We start from the raw sequence: 25,984 nt of genomic DNA on the forward strand, positions 1-25,984 counted from the left end.
CATGGGTTTTTTTTGTAGGGCCGGGTATTACAAGCAAGCCTCTGTGTTTTTTTTTTAAAATGGAATAAAGAAAATAGTAGTAACAAAAATTTAATTCTGGAAGAATGTTTTTTACTAATTTTATCGACAAAGAGGAATTCCATTTGTTAGAAATGATGAAATTATAATGTCGAGTAAATTAGGAAGTGAATGCATGAGAGAGTTTTGAAAACATTGTCTAGGATCACCGTATCATTTCCATCCTCTTTTCCACCGTTTCATGTGGGGCGCACTCAGGTCCCCATTTTTGTCCTATGAATTTAGAAAAGATACCTACCGATATGCATTGAACTGATTTTTTTACAGGACTCTATAAAAAAATATTTTAAGATATGTAAGTATTTTTTTGTATTTTTGTGGGACATGGAGCGGTGAAAATGATCATACGGGTGATAGTAGCACGGAGCATAAATGCACTTTTTTCTAGTGTTGTTTTGGCATAACATTTTGCCTATTTTTTTTAGTTGTTTTCTCTTAATTCTTAATTAGATTAGGATCAAATTTTACATCTCATTGTCCGTATAGATGCGATGTAAAGAAAAAGTACAAAAATATAGAGCAAGACCGAAAACAATTCATATAAAATGACGAAGAACACCCAAAAAAAACATATCTCCCATTAAAACTGACTCGTTTAGTCTTTCCCTACAGAACACATAGGAAGTCTTTGACCATTTTTTGAAGAGAAAAAAAAAAAATCCCCCTCCGTTCCATATGAGCGGTGCTACAGTTTCCGAATACATATATATACAAAAATATTGAGTATTTGGATCGAACACCTACACACATCAAATGTTGTTGATTCTTATCTCGGCCCACTCGTTTTTTTTTTATAGAATTTTTGGACGGCTTGGATCGGCCGTCTGGTGGCCGGAATGGACCCGGCAGGACGTCGAGATCTGATCGGGATCCCTTTGTCGGGAACCGTAGACTTTTCGGTTCCATAATATTGCTTGTGACGTATGGGGAATTGAACCTTTAAAGATGACATGCAATTAATATATGTACCCTCAGAAAATTTGTTGAGATTGGCAACCCTACCCCTTGTTCTCTGCTTTCAAAATTACTTTAATGATTTACGAGGGTTAATTTGTGTAAATCTAAACACTTTTTCTTTTGACTTTGTTGAGCTCAGAGTGCCACCATGAATTTAGTTACACAAAGTCACCCCATACGACCGCTCAAAAAATAGACTTTCGGGTGCAATGTCAATTAATATCATAAAAGACTTAATTGAAACTCTCCCTAACACCAATTGGTTTTAGAAGAAATGATGAAAAAGCGGTTCGATAATTGGTAATCAGACCCAGGAAGTCATGGGCTATAGTTGCGGGAGCGTCATCGTGAGGGATGGATTGTTGGGCTCGGAGTGCCACCATAGATTTGGTCACACAATGTCACTCTCTGCGACCGCTCTAAAAATAGACTTGGGGGTATAAGAAAATTCTACGAGGTGACAAGTTTGTACCGTGCGACTGGAATGCATTTTCTCCATTTTTGGGCTTCTTGATTCTTCTTCCTCCTGTAGACCAAATGACGGATTGAGGTCCGGTAACGGTGGCGTTGGCCGTCTCAGAGTGTCAACCAATGCTGTCCATTAACTTGACCTTTTTCGCGGCATGAATAATTTATTAGCAACGAGATTGGATAATTGAGATTTGAGAGTGTACGACGGGAGAGACAACTAGTTGGTTAATTCTAGTTGGCTACCGACGATACAAGAAGTAGTATATTGACGTTCAAATAGTCCATCTTGGCAAGGTTAATTTGATGATCCCTTGATTCCTCACTTGAGAGTGTATCGAATCCAAAATTCGAACTCACACACACACACACACACACACACATATATATATATATATATAATTGAATTCAAGAACGACCCTCAGATTATTCGATAAAAATCCGCAAATGCGAACATTTATACATTAACAGCTGAACACATGCATGTTAATTTTCTCAGGTTAACTACAAACCGATAACAGCAAACAGTTTTCATACCAAAAAAAGAGCATAAATACAAATACAGAACATGCAATATACATACTATAAATATTGGATAGTATTTGAAAGTTGCATAATTACATGCGCATTATATGATGGGAGCTAGACCATGTGGAGTTTTTTTGGCATGCAATTCCTGTCTAGAGTGCGGCTTCTTGATCTTTAATTAACCTGCAATATTAATTGCAACATGCATGTTGTGAGTTTATGAAAATAAAGATTTCTTATAAAAACTAATACTCCGTAATAATTTATTTATCCCTAGCATCTCTATTATAAAACAGAAGGGTATGGGGACAAGTTGTTGGAACGATTCCGATTCATTTGATTCAAATGCTGTAGTGCATCCTCTCACTTTCCGGTTAAGTGTCCATGGTTTTCATCTAAATCACACAACTGCCATCCTCTTTCAACCGGGATGCGTAGTGCCGTAGGCACGGACGAGCACTAGTTAATTAACGATCTACAAGCAAGTCCACTGGTTGGTGCCAAATAACTTTGTCAATGTCAATTTTTGGCTTGTTTAGAGTAAGTCCACCTGTAACAGTGTCAAGCCAATTAAGCTCGAACAAGCTACTATTCGGCCCTTGGACGTACTTATGATGCATGTATTCAAATTTTGAATTACTAGAAAATATCTAATCAACTCAATTAAAGTTCATTTAAGATCGGCTTATTTTATAGGCAAGCTCAGCTTGAACAAGTATTTGAAGCTCATTGAGTTTTCAAACCAAATTTGATCAACCACCTAACGATCTCGTTCAGCTCATTTATCACCGTAATTATGGTTATGTGCTGTTGACTTTAATGGAGATGGATTAATTGTTATAAGTGAAATCGTAGTGCTGTAAAACGTTGATTGACTAATTCCGAAATTTCATACAAAGGGCAATTATGTCGTATTATCTCCTCTCTTTTTTCACAACCAAGTTCAATGTTGCTTTCGGTCATTTTTATTTTTATTTTTTAAAGATAATTCGCTATTCAACACCGAGGCATAACTATTGAATAATCATGTGAGGAAACATAATCATTTATCTAATAGAATCAAATAGATAGAGGAAAAGTAATTTTTAGAGAGAAAAATGATGAAGCAAATTAACCTAGAGGTTACTCTTACTAGTGCTTGAGAGACTTATGACAGTTGGTAGTTTGAATAGTGTAGCTTTTTTGCGGCGAAATGAAAAATCATGCAAGTTCATAAGGATCTAAGTGCAAGGCTAGATAAATTCAGGAGCCGAATGTGACCCCATAGCTATCCGCCACTTTAATTATACTAGCTAGTGCTTAATTTTTGGTTATTATTACTAATCATGCATTATTATTTTGTCGTGCTAATTCACGTAAGACAAAATTATACAGCCTTGACCTTTTTCTTAGGTTTGTTTGGAACCTAAGGAAGAGAAAGGAAAGGAAAACAAAAATAAAATTTCGCTTCCTTTGCTTGTTTTGAGAGGAAAAATACAAGAAAATAATCAAACTATAAGGCTTATGGACAATAAATTTTCCTTAAACTTTTCTTCTCTTTTCCTTTCCTTGCTATTCCATAGATACCAAACAGGGCGTTAAGCTTTTCAATTTCAACATCTTTATGTCGAAGCACTTTAAGTCATAATATATGATGGTCCCATCTTCATGAGTGTGAATGATGGGTCTGCTATCGATGCTGATTTCAAGCGAATTTTCGTATTTGTTATTATTTTAGTTGTATTTTTTTTTTGGGTTATAATTTTAGTAAAACAAATTTAATTTGTAAGTAGTACTACATTATTACCTGTGAAGTGAATTGATAGTGCCGGGTCCCTGTATTCTTGAGCTTCCATTATCTGCCTCCTCCCCTCGTGCAACTCATGAAGCTTCACCTCAAATTAACATTCAAAATATTCAGTTTGATTCCATATATCATGACTAAGGGAAAATGCTGCAAAAACACGCCCGGTTTTGATGTGTAGAATATGCATTCCTTGAATCGTCTTATATTTATTACATCTTGCTTACAAATTCATAAAATCAGTCTAAATTTATAACTTCAGTTTAGGAATTCATAACATTAGACCTCAAATCGTAGCATTATTTTCAACTCATAACATTTGTACGTTTTATCTTTACATTACAAATGTTAAATGTTACAAAATTACGATGAAAATGTCATAAATCGTTTATAGAAATTATGATTTTCGTACAAAATATGTATGCATTTTTGTACAAACCAACGGTACGCGCGAATTGAATGCAAGCCGTACATATCCAAATATAGGTTTATATTGTAGCATGCATTAATGATTAAGAAACATTAGTGAAGCAAATTAGATACGAAGTTTAAGTAGATCCTCACTCTTTTTTGGAGGTGAACGTTCTCCTCTTGCAGGGTCCTCTGCTGCATTTACCACAAAATCAAAACATTATTCAAATTTAAGTATTACAGTCTCTAGTTTTCAATTTGGATGCTGGCTTCTCTACTAGTCCTAGAGAAGTCTATGCAGTTCAATCTCGATCATTTTTCTTGGCAATTTATGGTCCAGATTGTAGAAAGTATCCCACAAGTAAGATGAGTTGGATATTAAAAACACTTTTAAATGGTTGAGATTAGACAAACGGTCCTTGACAAACCGGATTCTTTCAGTTTTAGAAAACCAGTTTGGAACCTTTTAAATTACAGTTATGAGACAGAAGATCTCATCATTTTTCAATCCGTTCATTATTTTTGTTGGTTATTTCCCCGAAGTATTAAATCTGAAGTCGTGTTTCAATTATGTGAAACGAGTCCAGTTATAAGGCCATTTCGCAATTCGAAATTTATCTAGTCATCATTTATTTGAGGTGCTGAAATTATATAGTTGATCAGGTGCACGCAAATTCTGTATGGTACACACGAGAGTGGGGATAGAGTCTCACCTTTTTCTTCATGGAGTTGATGTGCTCCGAAAGGATGCATCTCTGTAAGATAGAGAAAACCCATATTTTTTGGTATTTGTGGAATAATGTAATGTAAAAAAGTCCAAATATTGGGTAAATTTTAGTCTCAACCCATCAACAAAAATATTAACTTCCTCTATATACGAGTTGAACCCGCAACCTCAATATACTACTGCATCTAAAATGCAGTTACTATACTATACATTGGTCCTGGTTCACAATGGTTATTTTGTAGAGCGTAGAAAATTTCATGCACGTTTGGGAGAAATTAAGAATAATGTTCTTTCCTATTTTACGTTCTTTCGTATAATGTCTTGTGAATAATAAGGTTACGTTTGTGGTGATAATTTTCAGATTGATAATTTCATGCCACATTAATAATAGTCAAGTACAATTTTTGTAATTAGGACATTGTGAAAATTATATTTTGTGATCAACTTCCCAAATTTATCCACACCAAAAGAGACTCTTCCTTTCTGCATTAGAATAGATTAGCATGCACTGGATATATATGCTATTGAAAAATTATTCAAAATAAGCCTGTTTTGGCTTAGTAATCCCGCAAGGTTATGTTTTTGGTCTTTATTTGATTTTTTTTCGCCAAATTTTTAAGTGTTGCCTCAAATTTTTTTTTTTTTTTGTAGATTATTGTTCGTTTCAACAAGAGAAATTTAAAACTTAAAAATGCTGTTCAAATTAAAAAAGTTCACTAAAGACAAATATAATCTAAAACAATTGTCTTTCATTTTCAATTATCTTTTCTTGAATAAAAAATAGTTTGGTTCATACTTTTTTTTTTCTGACTTCTTTTCAAGATGAATCAATAATTCACAAAAATGGACGCAAAACTAACAAATGCAAAATAAACTGAATAAAGAAAAAAAAGAGACAATTTGACTTAATTATTAAGCCAAAACACCTCATGAAATTACCTTTTTAGATCGGACGCGTTCGACTCCAGTCCGCATCTGGCGCTCTAATTTCTGTAATTCTTTCATGCTCAACATCGATAGATCTTCCCCAGCAAAGTGCCTGCAGGTATATCAGGAAAAATGTCTCCATACATTTCATTTGTTACTGTGTTTGATGAAATGGGTTAAAGAACAAATTACTTCTGTTTTGCTTCCAAGGTTTCTATGGTTCTCTTTAATTCTTCCATTTCAGTCCTCCAAATCTGGCATGATCAATAAAAAAAAATAAAGCAGAAAGAAAAATAAATAAATAAAATGAAAATGAAAATGCAGCTACACTTTGTTTTTTTAATCTAAAAAATAAAGCTACACATTAAAACGAATTATAATTACCTCCATGGTTCTAAGCCCTTGGTTAGATTGTGAGTTTAGTCTAACTTCACTCCTGTACCTTGCAATGGTCCTATCCATTCTGCACCAATTAATTAATTGACATAATTAAATCCTCAAAGGCTCAAATTTTATGGTGCTATCATTTTTTCATAACCCTATAAGCAAAAAACATTTAACTATCAGGTAATACTTTCAAGGTTAAGCTCCCCTCCATACCCTACCAAACTCAATTATTATGGCTCCATTTTGGCCTCAAAAAAAAAAAAAAATCAAAATCATTCATCTCGAACTCTTGCATTCTAGAATATGTGTGTGAAAAATCATCTAGAATTGACTAACATTTTTTTTTGAATAATAAAGGTCAATAATCTTTGAATGATGAGATACGATGACCAAAGGGATCATGAGCACAGCTGCATCAAAACGAGAAGCTAGAAAACATTCCAACTATGCTGCCACCCAATCTCTCGACAATCACATGTCCACGCAAACCGTTAAAAGAGGAAAATTTTGACTAATATAATGAATAGAAGTTAGTATTTAAGTTGGTACTAAAATGAAATTAAGAAGTGATGATAAAAAAAAAACAAAAATGAAATGAAGTGTAGTGAACAGATAATTGCTCATGACAGTGAATAATTAAACCTGATTAAAAATCCTAAACAAATAAAAGTAGAATAAAATTACTCGTGACTGGAGAAGTGGTAAGCCTTTCCCGAAGGAGAGAACACGAGAAGAGCAACCTCAGCATCACAGAGGATAGAAAGCTCATAGGCCTTCTTCAGAAGCCCATTTCGTCTCTTTGAGAAGGTTGCTTGCCTGCTTGATGGATTCTCTATCCTCTTTAGCTCTACTTTCCCTCTCCCCATGCTCTCTCTCTCTCTCTCTCTCTCTCTCTCTCTCTCTCTCTCTCTCTCTCTCTCTCTCTGATATTAAGTAGTTTGGTACTCTGTATTTGAAGGCAACCCCTTTTAAAGAACAGACAAAGAAATGGGGGAGTGTTTTAGGTCCCTGTTTTTGTCCTTCTTTTGTTGATCTCATATAACCGATAGCAAAAGCAGTCTACGTAATTTACGAAGTAGACGAGCTTCGCGGAGACATATTATTAGGTGATCCAGGAAACCGTATGACAACGAAACTAGTTGGAACAAAAGAATTAATCACGAACAAATATGAACTAGTTGCGAAAAGCTCTTGGGGTCATCTCATGCATAAAAACCATTTGGATTAGCAAAGGTTGGTGGGGGGCTGGAGAGATTAGTTCTGTGCTGCGCACACGCTGGCCCGAGGATCACTCTTCATTACCAAAAAAAAAAAGTATGAACAAGAGACATTTCCTCCCTCTACGAACACCCAATAAGAGATAAATCTCAATTTTTTTATTAATTCAATAACAAACAAGTTTTGCCGTAGGCATTACAACAATACTTATGCCAAAAGAAATCCTAGACCAATTAGGAAACAACTAGACTTGCTAATCAAGTCGAAATTATAGAAACAGAAAGCCTACTGGTACATACAATCTGTGCACAGATTGTGCACAGATTTTATGGTGGGGCCCACCATGGGTCCCACACAAATGATCCGAGCCGTTCATTAAATGTAAAACATTTTTTCAAGGGTTATTATTAAAAATCAGCTCAATCCAATATCTATAGGTGCTTGATCTAATCATCTAACTTTTCATTATCCGAAAATCTGAATGAAAATTTAGATAATTGGATCGAGTACTTATAGGTATTAGATTAAGCTGATTTTTTACGGGGACTCTTGAAAAAATATTTTACATTTAATGAACGGCTCGGATCATTTGTATGGGACCCGTGGTGGGCCCCACCACAAAATCTGTGCACAATCTATGCACAGATTGTCTGTACTAGTAGCACGGTTCTTATAGAAATTACAAAAATTACCAAAAGTAAAAATTTAGAAATATATTGCAGAATCACATACTAAGCGACTAAAAAAAAGTGTCAAAACAAACGGCAATTAGGCCATCCACAGTGGTATAATCAAAAAAAAATAACCAAAAGTTGACTCATCAGCTTTTTATTATTCATTTAAGAGGTTGCTAAGTTTAACAATGTTGAGCTTTACAATTGTCACTTTTAGTCCATAACCAAAATAAGGGTCCACTACAATTTCACTTTCTCTCCCCCTCTGTTTCCTGTCATTTACTTCCCTCCATTTACGGTTTTTTTTTTTTGGCAAAGATTTATCGATTCACTCTCTTAATTTTGGAGAAAAATCGGTAACTTTCTTCCCTCCTATTATGAATTTTTTTGGGGAAAAAAAATATAAACGAGAAAGAAGAGTGAAATATCTTAATCCGGTGATGATGGTTGAATTGTAAATGATCGAGAGATATGAGCTTAACTTTTTTGGGAAGGAAAGAGATATAGCTTGTGGGTGAAGTGAAGAAGATATAGATTAGGCGAAGAAGATAAAAAAAATACCAATTGAAACATGTATGTATACAAATTTTAGAACTAGTTAATTTATGTGGTGTGGAATCCACAAATTTTGATTATTGAAAAAAGTTTCTAGTTTTTGTTATCCAAAGCCTAAAATTTGATTATTTTTAAGGATGCTGCCTAGTTTGATTATACCATTGAGAGCCATCTTTTGCACCAACATTGTTAACTTTAAAAATAATTAGCTTTTGATTATACCACTGTAGATGGTCTAAAACGGATCTTCCTACTAAAAGTTATAAGCAAAATGATTATTTCTTAAAATGATAAATTAGGTCAAACTGAGGTCCAAAGAAATAGGCCAAAAACCATTGGGTCCTATGGTTCCATAGATAAATTTGGGCGTTTCGCTTCAACCATGGGACTTATATATGGGCTTTTTTGCCATCGTTGGGTCACACCCATACTAATGCTGCTTAGGCCGCGAACGGTCCAGACGATCAAGGAACGTGCATGCGATTCACTCGACATCATTACGCCACTGCCACGTGGTGATCTAACATTTTGAATGATCGATCATTCATTTGCATAAGATCAAGGAGTGGGTGGTGGTATGAGAGCTCTTTTCGGGTTGAAACCGTCCGTCCGTCCTCCTCCACCAAGCAACCAGCAAAGCAAGTTGTAGGGCTGTGACCAACCATGCATACGACCGAAGGTCCAGGTTATGGTTGCGTTGTTAGGCCCGAACAGAACATGTGGGTCAAATAAGTATTCGTTGGTCTGTCGTTATTACCATGCACACTTAACCGTTCCGTTCGGGTTCGACTCATATGAGCGTTCGGGTTCGGCCCACTACACAAGGATTAATTATCTGGACCATACATGAACGTGTGATTATAGAGAATATTAGTAGAATTTATAATAGCACCTCGCACGAGACATTAATTATCTGTAATCAAGAATTTATATAGGACCCGGCAACAGCCTCTCTTAATTTAAGGTTCTTTTTTGCATTATCTTGGCTAATAAAATCTGCATGCTTGCGCGCAGTTTGACTCAATGTCCGAGCAAATCTCTAGCTAGCGGTTCTAATGTTTGGAATGTTTGGCTTTTGTATGAATCGAACTAGTACTCGCGACTCTTGACTAACAAGCCCTTTAATTATTTTTTAATGCTCACTCGACCAAACCCCTCGGGTAAATAAAAAAAATGCATTAAATCCATGCAAGCCAAGCCACATAGGTAACCGATGTCTCGCACTTTCATAACAAAGGTGTGTGTGGTACCTAGACGTAAATTAATGAAGTGTTAACCAACAGTGAAAAGTAGCGCATAATTATTACGTGAAAAAAGCAAGATAAGATAATGGAGAGCATACATAATTTGGAATTTTTATATTTTCAGAGGGTATTTGCCGCTCTGTTATTTATAGTCTGCCAAGAATTGTCACAGTGAGAGCTGACTCACTAGAAAAACGTCTAGAAATTGTACCCGACGCTATGTTCAGATTGCATTTTAGCGTGTCTTTGGGACACGGGCATCGGTTAGTGTACATATACACAATAGCACTTTAGCAAATTGCAAATCATAAAGAACTATCAACGACAGCAAATTGCAAAAATTATAAAAAACTATCAGCGAGCGATCGACACGTGGCGCTTTTTGTAATTCGATTGTCGACGAAAGAGAGGTCGACACGTTTCGAATGAAATGATAGATGGACTGATTACATGTTTAAGTTTAGAAAATGGAGGATATGATCATGTATACGACCCATTGAATAAAAGTGAATAGACATATAGTCCCCCCACCCCCCCCACCCTTCCCCTTTTGGTGATTTTTCAACAGCAATGGAGGAAATGGAGAGACAGTTGTCGAGTTATCCCCTCGGTTGGCAGTACAATTTGAAGGTTGTCAAACATCTCTGCTCCCTTCAAGTTGGCCCCCCCTTATTTTATGGTGTGATGACCATATATATTCAGTCACATGATACAAAACAAAAAAAAACCATATTCAGTCGATCACAAACCTAGGTTGATCTCGTTCGATTTGGGTTTTGAGGTAGGTTTTTAATAATACTGAGTGGAGAGACATAAAATTTTTTTTTATCAAAGAGCGTGCTTATGAGTTTTGAAAGCCCAAAGGAACAACTCATTCTCTTCAAAGCCAAAATAAAAAAGGGCAAATTTCACTCAGACCCCTTGAGGTATCTGACAATGACAGAAGGTACCCTTCAGTTTTCAAAAATGACAGAAACCTCTCTTATTTCACAGTTTGGGTTTCATTCATTAATTCCGTTAGTGAAATGGATGGAAAATGAAATCTTTAATTTTATTTAGTTCTACAGCTATCTTAGGGCTCTTATTGAAAGTCTTAAAGCAAAAAATTAATTATGACCCTTTTAGGATAAAATGATCAAAAAATAAGATCTTCGCACCGATTCAAATGGATTAAAAATTGAAGCACTTAAGTATCTTCTCTTCATTTGGTTCTATGGCTCTCTCAGGGCTCTCATTGAAAGTCTTGGGGCCAAAAATTAACTATGATCATTTAAGATAAAATGATAAAAAAATAAAAATCTTCACACCGATTCAAACGAATTAAAAATTGGAGCACTTAAGTATCTGTTTTTCAATTGGTTCTATGGTTTTCTTAGGGCTCTCATTGAAAGCCCTGGAGCGAAAAATTAATTATGAACATTTAGGATAAAATAATCAGAAAAATAAGATTTTTGCATCGATTCAAACGGATTGAAAATTCGAGCACTTAAGTATCTCCTCTTCGTTTAGTATTACGGCTATCTTAAGACTCTCATTGAAAATCTTAGAACCAAAAATTAATTATTGCACTTTAGGATAAAATAATCAAAAAAATAAGATCTTCGCACCAATTCAAAGGGATTGAAAATTGGAACATTTAAGTATTTGCTCTTCATTGAAAGCCCTAAAACCAAATGTAGAGCAAAAATTTAAATGCTCCAAATTTTAATCCGTTTGAATCGGTGCTAAGATTTTATTTTTTTAATCATTTTATCCTAAATGATCATAATTAATTTTTGGCTCTAGAACTTTCAATGAGAGCTCTAAGATAACTGTAGAACTAAATAAAATTGAAGATTTCATTTTCCGTACATTTCCGTACATTTTCCGTCCATTTCACTAACGGAACTAACAGAATGAAACCCAAACTGTGAAACAGGGGAGGTTTCTGCCATTTTTGAAAACTGAGGGGTACCTTCTGTCATTGTCAGATACCTCAGGGGTCTGAGTGAAATTTTCCCAATAAAAAATTCAACTAAAGGTTCTTAGAAAGATCATAGGATACTAGAACAATCACTTTTATTGTACTAAAACTGCAGAAATTTTGGTATATATTATTATTTTTTATTTTTATTTTTTGCATAAAGACGATTTTCTCTTTGCATAGAGGTCTTTTTATCTCCCTTTTGTCAATTCAATTGTAGTCTGATGCACTTTATCGACATAGTAACTTTTTTAATCGAATTTGCAATGATATCGCCTTTTGCCGATCTTCGTAAAAAAACAAATGCAGCTAAATTACAATTGGGTTAGCTCAGTTTGCAACATCTCTATGCTTCCATTTGGAAGGGGATTAGGTCAATTCCCAACGATGAGAGTTGAATATATGTTTGTCACGTGGAAGATCAATACTTCTCATAAGCTAGCCTTAGCCTTCTGATCCAATCGATCTCCCTTTTCAGAGATTTAATAATTGCATAAAAACACCGATGCTGGCTCGATCGAGGACACTTTGATGCTAAATTCAAACTCAACTGATCAAGAAAGTATTATGGTAAGTTGATAGAACGTGTATACCTCTTTATGATTAAATCGTGCAACTTTACAAGATGGATGACTTGCTTTCCAAGTAGCAAACCTAGGTCATCAAAAGATTCTCTTCAAAGCCAAAATAAAAAGAATTAAAGAAAGGTTTTTTTTTTTTCAGCTTTTTAAAAATTTTGGGTGGTGCTTTTTCTTTTTGGATAAAGACATTTTTTTCTTTGCATAGAGGTCTTTTTCTTTTATCTCTCTTTTGGTAATTCAATTGTAATTCGGTGTACCATATCGACATGGACATGGATGCAATCAAAAGTGGGCTTCTTTTTCATTGTTTCGCGACAACATTTTGTTCAGTCCTGCAATTTGCAAACAATTGAAATTGTTCGAACAATAAAAACCGAACAATTAGAAATTATAGAAAAATTGAGTTCTGAACTATCTCAACTTTTTTACTCCGTAGAAGACTTGAGAAATCAGAACAATGGTTTGGATGTAGAGATTCGGAGAATCTTGATCGCATCGTGAGTGGTGGTTGTGGGAAGGGATACTGCGAGAAATGGTGGTTAAAAAGAGACATTTATATATGAGGATTTGGACAGTGATAAGAACAAACTTGGACAATCGAGGAGGATAAAGACACAAGATAAAGTAGTAGTGGATGCCGATGGTGAGGTGATGGAAGAGGAACTACGGTGGTCTGAAGGTGGAGGTCGGGTTGGTAGGTGGTGGAGGAGGGCGGGGGAAGGAAGGAGGAGTTTTGTGATGAGTAAATGAGTGTTTAGGCTAAACATTAATTGAGTCAGATTATTTTTTGTTCACAATCATGGCATTTGTTAATTTTTCGTCAATTTAGTGAATTATTAGTTCGTCCTGACATGAGAAATCTAAAGAGTAAAAAATTATGACAATTTTTAAAAAAAAAGTTCACTAAAAGAAAAAATAATTCAAAACAGTTGAATTAATTTTGTCTTTATTTTAAAAATTAATTTGGTTCACAATTATTTACCCTTTAGATTTTCCCCTTGCACTCCCTTAATATCAATCACTTAACCCACAAAACATCAAAGCGCAACTAATAAATGTAAAAATAAATAAATAAATAAAGACAGAAAAATCATTTTGTTACGAGTCGTTAATTAATTACAAACAGGCAAAAAATAACCCCCCTCAATTGAAGTGTACTGAATCTGTCTCTCCCTCTCTACCTCCTCCCTTCAATGGCGACTCTGGCTCGATTGTCCAGAAAAGCCCTAACCTCCTCCCCTCTCACCTCTCACCACCACCACCACCTCCTCCGCCGCACTCTCGCCGCCGAAGCAGCAGCAGCCACCCCGAAGATCACAGAATCGCCAGATCGAGTGAAATGGGACTACAGAGGACAGCGCAAGATCATCCCTCTCGGCCAGTGGCTCCCCAAGGTCGCCGTCGACGCCTACGTGGCTCCCAACGTCGTCCTCGCCGGCCAAGTGACCGTCTACGACGGAGCCTCCGTCTGGAACGGGTCGGTCCTTCGGGGCGATCTGAACAAGATCACTGTCGGGTTCTGCTCCAATGTCCAGGAGAGGTGCGTCGTCCACGCAGCTTGGTCTTCTCCCACAGGTTCGGCGTCCTATTGTACTGTTTTGTTTCGTTTTTTAGGGTTTCGTTTTATGTGAAGATGTGTTTGGTTGGTGAGAAATTGTTGGTAGATTGGCAATAGGAAAATTAGGAAGAGTAAACAATTACTTGAAAATTCCAAATACCTATATTGATATCAAGTGTCCGGGTAAGCTTACGCAGAACAACTAATCTAGGACCAAGCCCACGGCCCCACTGCCCACTAGCGGGGCCCAAGTATGGCCGGGCAAATGGACTGAGACCTTAGGTGGGAGCAAATCCTAAGTGCCAGCCTCGACCACCAGGCCAACCCCTAAGCAATGCACGGATCCGATAATTTATATACGGGTGCCGAACCCTTAATAAAGTTCAAGCAAGGGAAATAAACCAAAAATAGAAAGACTGCAATTCCACACACTGAAATATAAGGAGTTGTGGTTAACATGAATCTAGTTTTATGTTAACATTTTATGTAGGGTTTGGACCTTGGGGATGCCAATGCCCCAAAGTCCCAGGAGTTGAATTGCACAACGTTGTAACATGTTACACTTACGACTGAAACAGAGAATGTGGTGATCGAAAGTGGTCACACTCCCTTTGACATTCTATAAGTAAAGTAAACCTAATGAATTTAAAGGAGGAGAGAGAGTGAAGTTTTAGCATGACACGTTGTGAGGGAAATAAAACGGAATAAACTCAATGAAAGCATGGATATCTATCACGCAACTCAGACAGATATAATTTTTCCCGTTTATGTTCTGAATTTGCGTAAACCTTGCTCAGGATATAGGGGATAGGTATGAGAGATTATTCGGTGCTTATGAGCATTGCTCGAGGGCCTTCCTCACCAGACATTAGTGGGGGGCTATGTAGCACTGACACGCCACAAGAGCGCCGTGTCCACGTATTGGACATGGAGACACGGCGGGGACACGCTCAAATACGTATTGGATGTCCAATAATTATTATTATTTTTTGATAGGGGACACGTGGAGGACACGGCTAGGGTCAAAATGTAATATATATTTTTAATTTTGAGGGGTTAATATGAAATTATTCAAAAATATTTGGGTTAAACGGTAATTATGCTTTATTTGGACCATGGTAATCTTATGCATTCATATAGTGTCTTCATCAACAGTGGAAGAAGAGAAAAAATATGTGTATATGTATTTATATATATATTTATTTATTTATTTATACACGTGGCGTGTCCCCCGCCGTGTCCGTATCCCCATTTTTTTAGATTTGCCGTCCGTGTCCGTATCTGTGTCCGTGCTACATGGGTGGGGGGTACACACACTTTATGGTGGGTTCCACCCCAATGTGTGGTAGAGAAGGCCTCTAGAGCATGACTGAATAATGTTTCTTTACGAATGCAGAAATATAAAACAATCAAAAGCAGAAGCTGTAAGGATACCAAATCTATGGGTTTACCCAATGTGGGCTTCATCTGTAATCACTTCAGCTGTTTTACTGAGATTATGACAAATACTAGAGATACATAGACGTTTCCCTATCGCCATGATATTTAGTTTGGGTTATAAGTCTGTTGATCCGTTGAAGTACCAAACCATTATATAAAACACCTCGGGGGTGCAAACCTGCTCTCTGCCACCTCATGGGCGAGGGGCAGCGCGCACTTGCAACCCTCATGACAGGCAAGGTTAGGTGAGCAGACCATAAGGTCCACACTTTATAATAATCCAATGTTATCGTCTTTCAGGAAAGAACAATCATAGAACGTTTCTCATCAATATGATCACTAAATGGAGCTCTGAAGCCATGCCTTCACCAGTTCTGAAGGTTGGCGATAAGAGATGAGTTGATTAGAATTGCTGTTATGAGTGTGCAATACCAGTTCATTTTGTTGATTCCCCCCATGTGTATTTTCCTTGTGCCTGGGAAAGTGCCTCACCTTTCTACCTCCCTTTCTATAAGAAGTCCCTCAACAGTGCCACAAACTTTTTATGGGAGCTGAATAGGGGTTTTTCAAGTATGTTTCTTGCTTGGATGATGACTCTTGGATAGTAAATGCAGCATAGAGAGCCTCAGTTACTCAAACTAAGATTTAGTTAACAATGCTGGTATTTGAAACTGCAAAAATGAGGGAACAAGTGTCTGCAGTATACCTCTGAAAGTCAGGTTGAAAGTCTATTCCTGTTTCACAGGATTCCGAAGACCCCTTACCCTATGCTTTAAGCTACGAACAACCAGGACCCTCAAGAGCATGTGTACCTTCTGTAAATTCAATGGTGTCACAAGGGTTCTTCTTGATACAGTGGTAGGCTGGTAGCTTAACCACCTAGAGAGAGAAACACAATCATACACACGCGTGTCCACATCCCACATATTGACAGGGTGTCCTGTTTTGAAGAGTTCAAAAGTTATTGGAAAAGTAAGACAGGTGCCGAGGAGTGTCCTAAGGTGTGGGTGTTCAACGAGAGTCTGAGGAGTGTCGGCGCTTAGGTTATGATTACTGGTGCAGTGGCCAGTGGAATCAGTGCGACTTACAGTGTACTTGGGACTCCATATTTGTACTATGCCAACCATTTTCTATGAATAAACTATCGCTGAAAAAGACTAGACAGTGACAGACTTACTGAATGAAAATCTTATTTGCCCAAACTCTATATTTTAACCACTCACTTCTTCATGGTACTTGAGGCACTTCATAGCTTTTACATCACTGCTTGTTCCTCTATGAATGCTTTCCAGTGCTGATAAAAAATAATCCTTGAAAGAGGTCCTAGATGGAAACAAGGAAAATGTTCTGGTACATGTAAGAAGATGTTAAGCACGACTTGAGAGGACAATTATTGCTCTTCCCCCCTGCAGCACTAGGGGTTTGATATTCATGGATATATGGTCTCCTCTTAGATTTGACGCTGCCCACAAGAGCAATGCAGTTGTACCATCATTAAATGCCTTCTCTAAAGAAATGGGTTCTTTTCTTTCTCTTGATCAAGCATCTTTCTTTCATTATTAGTCTATTATTTTACTTCTTCTTCTATTATTCCAGGTAATCTCATTGTTTTGCAGCCAGATATTAGCACTAGGTGTAGTGACGTTTAGTAATCCAGGTTAGGAAGCATCAAGCTAGTCATTAAGCAATGAAAGCGCGGAAGTAGGATATGAAAAGGTAAAGTTGGCATGCTAGGGAATCAATTGAGGAACGCATGTTCTTATATCATGGTTGTGTCCTTTCAAAAATAAAAATAAAAATTCATGGCTGTGAAAAAGTTGTATGGGTGTTATCACATATGTTGAGTTTTAAAAAGACAATATAAGGTCCTACAATAGGTAACAAAGGGTTCAATGGCTTTTCTATTGTTTGAGGTATTGAGAGTAGATCATGAACTGGATTGAGAGATGACTATTGTAGATATATAGGTCTAGAATGCATGTCGGGAGCCACATCATTGATATGCCATCTTCTTCATGTGCTTTGATCCCATGCTTGGGCCTATAGGTGACATGTAAACCCAGAGTTTATTGTTGCCTGTTGGTGCTACGGTGCTACCTTATTAGGTCAAGCCATGTTGGGCTAGACTAATCGGTGCGGTGCCTCGACATGCAGAGACTCTTTGGTAAAGTTCCCTAGATTCACTCGACCTCCCTCGACTTGGATCATCCAAGTATATTTGAAGGTGTGGCTCCTTTACTCATGGACATGCCGAAATGCTTAATCCCCCTTTTAGAGAGGTAGAGCGTTGATGCTCGAGTATGTCTTTCCTATGCCCAGTGGTCATCCACCGTTATATCTAATAGGCCTGTGGCTGTGGTGATCTCATGCCAGCTAGGTCGGGTGAAGGGCCCTTCTCACAAGGTGGCCCGATTTAGGAAGTCTGTGAAGATTGTGAAGTGGTCAAAGGTGGGATTCAAAAAATTAAAAGCTGACAGCCTGACACTTATGTTATCGTATATGTTGAGAAAGTAATAGGAATAAGATGAGAGCCTTTTAACAGTATGAATCAATGAGCATAAGAAAGCAGAGACACCTTTCCTATTTATTCGAAAGCCTTTCGACTCCGAGGCAGCTCTTCTAATTTTTTTTATCTTCCACTACTCGTCATAGTCAACTAATTTATAACTAAAGCAAAAAGATTTAGAACTCAACGCTAATCCTTTGTGCATTTCTGCAGTGATTGGAAATTCACTTGTGTCTCTGGTAATCTAATTTAAATCATAGCCTATCGTACATGTCCTTTTGTCATTTCCAAGTACAATTGGTCACTCCATTTCCCTCCAACACCCACCATGCTGGAAAACTTACCTTTTTTTCCCTAGAACGTAATGTAGACATTTATGATTTATCAATGGGGAGTGGGGACAGCATCCAAAATGGATTTAGCAAGTATATCCAGATATGAATGCATTGAGTAGCAGGGCAATCCCTCTTTTGTAGCATTCAAGGAACTCCAATCTCTCTAAAAGAAACTATTTGATCCAAAAGGGTTCCGTAAGAGTGGGCCTCAATGGAACACCACCCTTGATAGTTGATACCAATACTATGGATACCGTACTCTCTACTAGGCCAATCAAAATATTAATTCTTATACAAGCTTCCATATTAATTCGTCTACAAGCTTTCATGACAGTCGAGGATCTCCCGGCCAGATGTATACATAATAACATTTTGGTTTACAAATTTGGACTATTAAGGGCTTGTCTCTGTGTGTGTTGCTGCTTCTTTGTCGCACCTTGTATCCCTGTCTGTGTTCTTCTTTTTGTAGCATTCAGGTCCCATGTCTATGCGTTTGCAATCCCCGAGATAGCTGTGCTTTTATGGTATAACTATTTCTTGCTGCTTGGTAGTTAAAAAGTGCGTCATAGGACTGTAAAACACTGTCATAGGGGAGGTGAATGCAGTTTTGTTTTCAAGAACTAGATTGGTGTGTTTTTAAGATGCATGCTCGTGGCTCAGAAACGATTGCCATCAAGCATGATTCTTTGTTTGTGCAGCTTGTCTGATGAGAGGATGTTTGCTTTTTTAAGTCTCATGTTGGCTGATTACTTATGTTACTATTGGAAGATTTCAGTTAATGTTTATCCCCAATAATGGTTGATTATTGGGATAAATATGCAATTCTATACCTCAATTTATGGAATGTTAAGCATCTAAAAATTAGAGGATAATGGGCATCACTTCATTCCAAAAACTTCAATCTTTAGAAGTTGCTGTCAGCTGATTGCTGAACAAACTCACAGAGAGGCATTTTCTTATTTGTGGTAGTGCATTTGGTCAGACTCTCAATCCCTCGCACACAGACACACATACACACACACACAGAGCCTACCAAAAAAAGAAGAGGTAATTAAAATATGGACTAACTAAATAAAATTTTTGTGGCCATGCTTAGATTTGGAATTTTGTGGAGAGGCTTTTGATGCAGAAAGAAAAGGTTGGAATTTTGATGGGAAAATTTTGCGGCTCTTCTTTTTCCCCTATAATCTAGTAGAATCCCTTGTCTTTTGTTTTCCTTCCAAATCCAAAAACACAAGGATTTCCAGATTGTGATATTTTCACTTTTATGTATCAGGACTGCCTGCTGAGACATCCATCGAAAGGTTCGTATCAATCGGAGCTTCTAGTCTTTTGCGTTCATGCACAATTGAGCCAGAGTGCATCATAGGGCAACATTCCATCCTCATGGAAGGTTCTTTGGTGGAGACCCACTCTATCCTCGAAGCAGGGACTGTGGTCCCGCCAGGCAGGCGGATCCCAACTGGTGAGCTTTGGGCTGGCAATCCGGCAAGGTTTGTTAGGACCTTGACCCACGAAGAGACCTTGGAGATTCCTAAACTCGCTGTTGCCATCAACGACCTGAGCAAAAGCTATTTCATGGAGTTCCTCCCTTACTCTACGGTGTATTTGGAGGTCGAGAAATTGAAGAAGAAATTGGGGATTTCCATTTGATGATTTTACGTTTTCATACTAGTGTATTATTGGTGGCTATGGAGTTCTGCTGGACAGAGAATAAGAAAGTCTCGGACTCTGAAAGCAAGAGCATTGTTGCTTTGGTTTGTACTACTTGATTTTGATTGCAAGATAAAGGAACTGGTTGCAAGTTCAAAGTATTGGGACTATGAAATTTTTACAAGTGCCAAAATGTTTTCCTTTTACTTTTCTTTTGTGGGATTTTTTTTTTTTTGGGCCGGATCAGGTGTTCTTTTGTCATTTTGGTGAATCCATGAGATTATTGTTAGCTCAAGAATTAGTTCGGTTGGTTGGTGGATTTGTTCCTTATATAATTGATCATAGTTCGATTATTGGTTAATTTTTTTGTGAATTCCTTAGTTTCAGTGTAGATGACCTGAATTTGACCGGACCGGGAAGGGATTAGATGATTTGCCCATAAGTTGGTTCAGACACCTTGACTGTCAAACCCAAAATTAAAAAAAAAAAAAACCAATTTAGTTTAGTTTTAGTGTTCGGTACCCATTTTAGTTCAGTTTTAATTTAGTTTTTCAATCATTATCATACTTCTTCCTTCAATTATTATCATATTTTTTCAATTATTACTTTCTCATCTCTCTCTATCTCTCTCCAATTATTACCTCTCTTCAATCATTACCCTATTTCTCTATCCATCCACCACCAAAACTAAACTAAATTAAACTACCAACCAAACAAAGCAATATTTCTTCCTCCAATTATTATCATATTTTTTCAATTATTACTTTCTCATCTCTCTCTATCTCTCTCCAATTATTACCTCTCTTCAATCATTACCCTATTTCTCTATCCACCCACTACCAAAACTAAACTAAATTAAACTACAAACCAAACAAAGCATATATATTATATTATTATTGTTTTCTTTCTCTTACCTCTCATACCGTTCCTTTAGGAGCTGCGTGTGATTTTTTTCTTTTAGGAGAAGAATTCTTCTTAAAAAATATACTACTGTAGACATTCCTCACAGTCACAAAGCAAACCCGCAAAAAGCAATTGCGGGGGAAATATCAATATATACCGATTAACCAAAGCTATGGCTTTAAATTTTATTTTTTTTGTGTGTAAAAATGGAGAGATATTATTAATCTGAAGGGCGAGCAATCCTAAACATCAAAAAGTATGGAATCTCATAGGGGCAGAGCATTAGTCCACAAGTTGGACATCCCACTGGAGATGGCTTTCTTTGCACTCAAATGTGCGGCCTGATTACAATTACGTTTAACAAAACAAAAATCACATGAAAAGGAGTCCTTATAAGCCAAACAATCCTGAATCAACACCGCAATATCTGAAGCCGGAGTCTTAGTAGCCGAACAACTCTTAATAATTGCCTCCGCATCTGATTCAATAATAACCTTTGGAAAATTTAAGGTAATACCCGACTGTAACCCTTCCCGAATGGCTAGATCGCCTCTGCAATATTCCTGGGCGAGTTGAAGCCTTGTGTACTTTAATTGCAAGGCCCAGCACCGCACCATTGTCTCCTCGAGCAATAGCACCAGTCCCAACCATATTGTTCCTATTGCCGAGCGGGTGAAGGGGAGTTGCTGGACTAACTCAGTGGTTTGGGCCTTCTTATTAGCATCTAAAAAACTTATGGAAATCCACATTGGCTATAGCTACTCAACTGAAAAAGATGAAGTTGAATTTTGAAAAGCTTGCTAAGGGGTAATATTTCCAAATTTCACATTGGCCCCATAATATGAACATAATTGATAAACTAAAACAAGTTCGAATCCTAAAAAGATTCGATGCTTGACGGGGAAAGAAAAATTATAAATTGGCCCCATAATACGAACATAAATGATTACTAAAACAAATTCGAATCCTATAAGATTCGATATTTGACCGAAAAAAAACTTTAAATATTTGTTGAAACTAACTAGTCATGTAGGAGAGTAGTTGATATAAATATCTAGATGCGAGTAAAATTGAGCTAGACTAAAGAATTTTTAACGGAAACCGAATCTAATTGACAATGGATAACGTTGGCATATGTAAGAAAAGTATTTAAAAATACGTAAAATACATATAAAAACATCAAAATTTTTTATTAAAAATCCTAATAATTGTTTTACATTACTTGGAACCTGAAGTACGACTACCCATTCTCTAGCATTACGCTAAATAAATTAAGTTTCAAATTATTTTTTTGGTAGAAGAATTACATTCACAGAGTTACGATAACGAGCATGACAACATCGATCATGCGAAGTTTGCATAACTAAATTCATCCCTTTACAAAACAACCCAAAACATTGTCTCACAGAAGCAAAAAGAAACTGACAATGAAATTAAGAATCTTAAACATGAGAACAATTAATAGTTAATTTCATGCCTACGATAAGATTCGAATCCTTGATACACCTTGGAGAAAGTGTACAAGGGGCCGGCTAAATTTTGTAACACATTTTGGAGATGATTAATTTTCGGACCTCAATTTGATAGCCAATATTAAAAGTCACATTAAGTTGCGTGTAGCAAAAAATATTAAGCTCGACAAGCTCGTGTCGGATCAACTCCTTTGTTTTTTTTTTAAAAAAAAAAAATCAGTAATTAGCTGAACTCAATGTTGAGTGTCAAGACCGAGTCAAGCGATTAAAATATTTTTAAGTAGCTTGATATTCGCGAATCTAGATCTCTCTTGGTGGGACCGTATCCAACTTCAGTTTATTTCTAACATTTTTCATACGTTTTCTTCCAATAAAATTAGGTCAAGGTCATGCAATAATGGAAGGTCATGATGGGACACTAGATTAGGTGTGTGTATATATATATATATATATAGTTAGCAAACACTAGATTTAGGGGGGGTGAATCTTTGGTTTCTTCGTTTACTATTTAGTTTGAAAGAAACCAATCATTGATAAGAAGCTCCCCCACTTGGAAAATATGCTAAATTAAATAATTGTGAAGTAGTTGAACAATTTACATTTGGTTCCGCAAATTTTTTTTGGTACGTCGGAAATTACATCAATTTTTTCTAATTTTTTCCGTTGCTGATAAGGATTTTGTACCGCTTTAACCCCAATTACATGCGGTCTCGCGCCTCACATATGTTGGGTATACTCTTGGAAGATGCCTGGAAATTATCAAGCAATTTTTGAGATTCGAGATGACAAATTAAGCTTCATAAAACCTAGCTGATCTCAATGACCCTTGTTGTGAAGAAAACTACTGATCCCTATGTATGATTTTAATTAATAATTATGGTCATCACCCATCAACACATATCATATGAATGTCGACAAATATAAAAGCATGGTGGAAAGAGTTGGTCTCAAATACAAAAATTCAAAGTATGACTATTTCAATGTCCACTAGAAAAGAAAATGTGTGAATGGGTGCATAGTTTTGTGGGTGGGTGTGCAAGAATATTCCGAGATTTGCCATGTAGAAATAAGTCCAAAATAGCTCAATCATGGAGAGGTTCCTCTGAAGTTTTGCTTCCCCGTCACAGAGAGAGAGAGAGAGAGAGAGAGAGAGAGGTTCCTTGTCATAAAAGCAAAGAAAAAAAAAGCATGAGAGAGAGAGAGAGAGGGGTTCCTTGTCATAAAAGCAAAGAAAAAAAAAAGCATGACCTTTCAATGTCCAATAGAACAGAACTTTAAGGCTCTAGAATTATTCAAGAAACACACAAGTTGACATTCGGTTATAAAAAAAAATGGAACACAAAACACTGAATGGTTCGTAATTGGTTGCAAGTATCTGAGATTTATCATATAAAAGTATAAAAGTGAGTCCAAAAATAGCTCTAACTTGCTGAGCTTCCTTTCATCGTCATGAAAACTGAGAAAATAAGAAGAAGAAAATCCAAAATTAAGACTTGTTAAGTGAGGTTAGAGGGGGTAAGTGGTGACCTAATCTCATTAATGTGGAAATTAATTACCTACCACTAATCATGATTATCATTCCAACCATAATGTGTGTTGTGGAGCACTAAGCATATGGCTTTGCACTTCAAGCACTAGGTTGTAATTTTTATTAAGTTTTTGTCCTTAGCTGTACTTTAAGCACTAATTATTTGTCATTTTTATTACTACGTTTTTGTCATGAGCTGGAATTCATTACAGAAGATACCAAAGTCCTGCCTAGCTATATAGCTTGTTCGTTTTGGGGTCTCCTAACTTCCGAGCAAGATTTTTGATAAATTTTCTCTATCTATCTCTCTCTTTCCACCAATTACTTATTTGTATGCATTCCAAACAAGTTAACTAGGAAAAAGTACTGAATTAACAGAAATTTTTAGCTAAATGTTTACGGAAATATGAATTTAATTTTTGTGTGGTGAATGTAGAACCAAATTTTTTTTAAGAAAATGGAATCGTTGCTATTCGTGAGTCAAAATTTCCCAAGAATTCTTAATTAGGTCTGTTGAGCAATAATAAAGGATTTCATGGGAGGCAGTTGCCCCGCCCGCCCCCCTTAGTCAGTCCTGTCAATTAACTAACTGTATGAAACTAATTATTTTGTTAGTTTTAAAGCCAATGATGAATAGACAACGACGATAACGTTTATAAAAATTAGATTAGAGAAATGGTAAGGAAACGTATTATGCGAGATGGAAATGGAAAATGCCACAGAGGGAAATGGCCTTGTGCACTTTGTTGAAATGATCAACCACTACATTAGTCATGGTCAATTCTGTCAGCTAGCTGTACGAATATGCAATGACGATAACGTTCATAAAAATTAGGTTAGAGAAACGGTAACTGAAACGTATTATGCGAGATGGAAATTTGGAAAATGCCACAAAGGAAAATAACCTTGTGCACTTTGTTGAAATGATCAACCACGACATTTGTCATGGTCAATCCTGTCAGCTATCTAAAACCAATGATGAATAGACAATGACGATAACGTTTATAAATATTAGGTTAGAGAAGCACGGTAAATGAAACGTATTATGTGAGATGAAAATAGAAAATGCCATGCCACAGAGGAAAATGGCCCTTGTGCACTTTTGTTGAAATGATCAACCACTACATTTGTCATGGAGGACCTAATACGAATAAAAATTAGTATATAAATAACCACTCTTCCAATGAATCATAGACTTGGTCACTTGGACATCTCAACCAATTTTTATTTGTTTTTTGGTTGCTTATCCCCTCTTTCTATTTGGTCTACTTTTTTTCTCCTTCTTTCTCTTGTATAAGTACCCATCCCCCCAAAACCAAGGCAATACCACCATGATCATTTTCTTTTGTTAATTGAATTTCTTTTCTTCTATCTAGTGATCTAATTCTCATCCATCACCGGTGAAGGAGTTGAATCTCTACAAGGAAAGAAACTGATCATCTCAAGAGATACACAACCCTAATTGGAGGTGAATTCCTTCCCCCTTCGTAACCGAATGATTTTATTTACCGTAATCTGAGCAGCTTTTCTTCCGATTGCCACGTGAAGAGAGATATATCTGGTCGTTAATCGTACAACACCGGCTACTTGTTACTACTCTCTTCGCGGAGCTCTGTGTTTCCGAATGCATCTTGATCTCTCTTGTTCGGCTCTGATGAGTGTGTAGAGACTCCTTTGATCACGCAGTGTAAGAATTGTTATATGCGTTAATTGATCCCTCCTATACCCTTTTGTAGTCATTAAGAGATGATGTTGGAATGGCTCAATCAAATCAAATCGCCCAAGGGTTTGGGTTCTTTAATTTGATTGAGCCGTGCCAATATCATTTTTGTGATTTTGGGTGGCCTATGTAGCCGGTCCTCGATCCCTCCCTCCCTCCAGGCTCCTACCAGGTTAGCATTCACGAGCCAAAACCCACCGAAATGTCTTTTTTGGTCTGAAGGAAAAACAAAAACAAATATGACTGCTTTAATTTAGGGGTAACCTTCTTCTTCTTTTTTTAACCTTTGTGTCCCGATTTAAACCTAATTGTGTGAACACAAAATAAGAAAATAAGCTAATTTACTGGAGAACCAAAAAGGCTCATGT

General features: G+C 36.7%; 2 protein-coding genes across 3 annotated transcripts; one reads left to right on the forward strand and one right to left on the reverse strand.

Annotated features, from left to right (window-relative positions):
• Positions 1-1,904: 1,904 nt before the first annotated feature.
• LOC131311496 (truncated transcription factor CAULIFLOWER D-like) lies at positions 1,905-7,209 on the reverse strand. Of its 2 annotated transcripts, none has more exons than XM_058338991.1 (8): positions 6,951-7,209; positions 6,264-6,342; positions 6,072-6,133; positions 5,892-5,991; positions 4,939-4,980; positions 4,379-4,417; positions 3,818-3,899; positions 1,905-2,214 (listed from the first exon to the last, which is right to left on the reverse strand). In XM_058338991.1, exons 1-8 carry the CDS (start codon positions 7,130-7,132, stop codon positions 2,210-2,212), a joined length of 591 nt encoding a protein of 196 aa, XP_058194974.1. In that variant the 5' UTR covers positions 7,133-7,209; the 3' UTR covers positions 1,905-2,209. The 2 variants fall into 2 exon arrangements, with proteins under 2 accessions (XP_058194974.1, XP_058194973.1); XM_058338990.1 differs by having other exon boundaries at positions 4,379-4,420.
• Positions 7,210-13,601: 6,392 nt separating this feature from the next.
• Positions 13,602-20,186, forward strand: LOC131311494 (gamma carbonic anhydrase-like 2, mitochondrial). Its single transcript, XM_058338989.1, has 2 exons — positions 13,602-14,076; positions 19,617-20,186. The coding sequence occupies exons 1-2, from the start codon at positions 13,695-13,697 to the stop codon at positions 19,991-19,993; spliced, it is 759 nt and encodes a 252-aa protein (XP_058194972.1). The 5' UTR covers positions 13,602-13,694; the 3' UTR covers positions 19,994-20,186.
• Positions 20,187-25,984: the final 5,798 nt, after the last annotated feature.

The sequence above is a fragment of the Rhododendron vialii genome, chromosome 12a, assembly GCF_030253575.1.
Source record: "Rhododendron vialii isolate Sample 1 chromosome 12a, ASM3025357v1".
Classification (NCBI taxonomy): Eukaryota; Viridiplantae; Streptophyta; class Magnoliopsida; order Ericales; family Ericaceae; genus Rhododendron; species Rhododendron vialii.

Coding starts and splice junctions, on each gene's coding strand:
- LOC131311496 (XM_058338990.1), bottom strand. CDS start 7,132: ATGGGGAGAGGGAAAGTAGAGCTAAAGAGGATAGAGAATCCATCAAGC. Junction 4,981..5,891: donor AACGCGTCCGATCTAAAAAG/GTAATTTCATGA, acceptor TCTATCTTACAG/AGATGCATCCTTTCGGAGCA. Junction 3,900..4,378: donor ACGTTCACCTCCAAAAAAGA/GTGAGGATCTAC, acceptor TTTGAGGTGAAG/CTTCATGAGTTGCACGAGGG.
- LOC131311494 (XM_058338989.1), top strand. CDS start 13,695: ATGGCGACTCTGGCTCGATTGTCCAGAAAAGCCCTAACCTCCTCCCCT. Junction 14,077..19,616: donor AGCTTGGTCTTCTCCCACAG/GTTCGGCGTCCT, acceptor TTTATGTATCAG/GACTGCCTGCTGAGACATCC.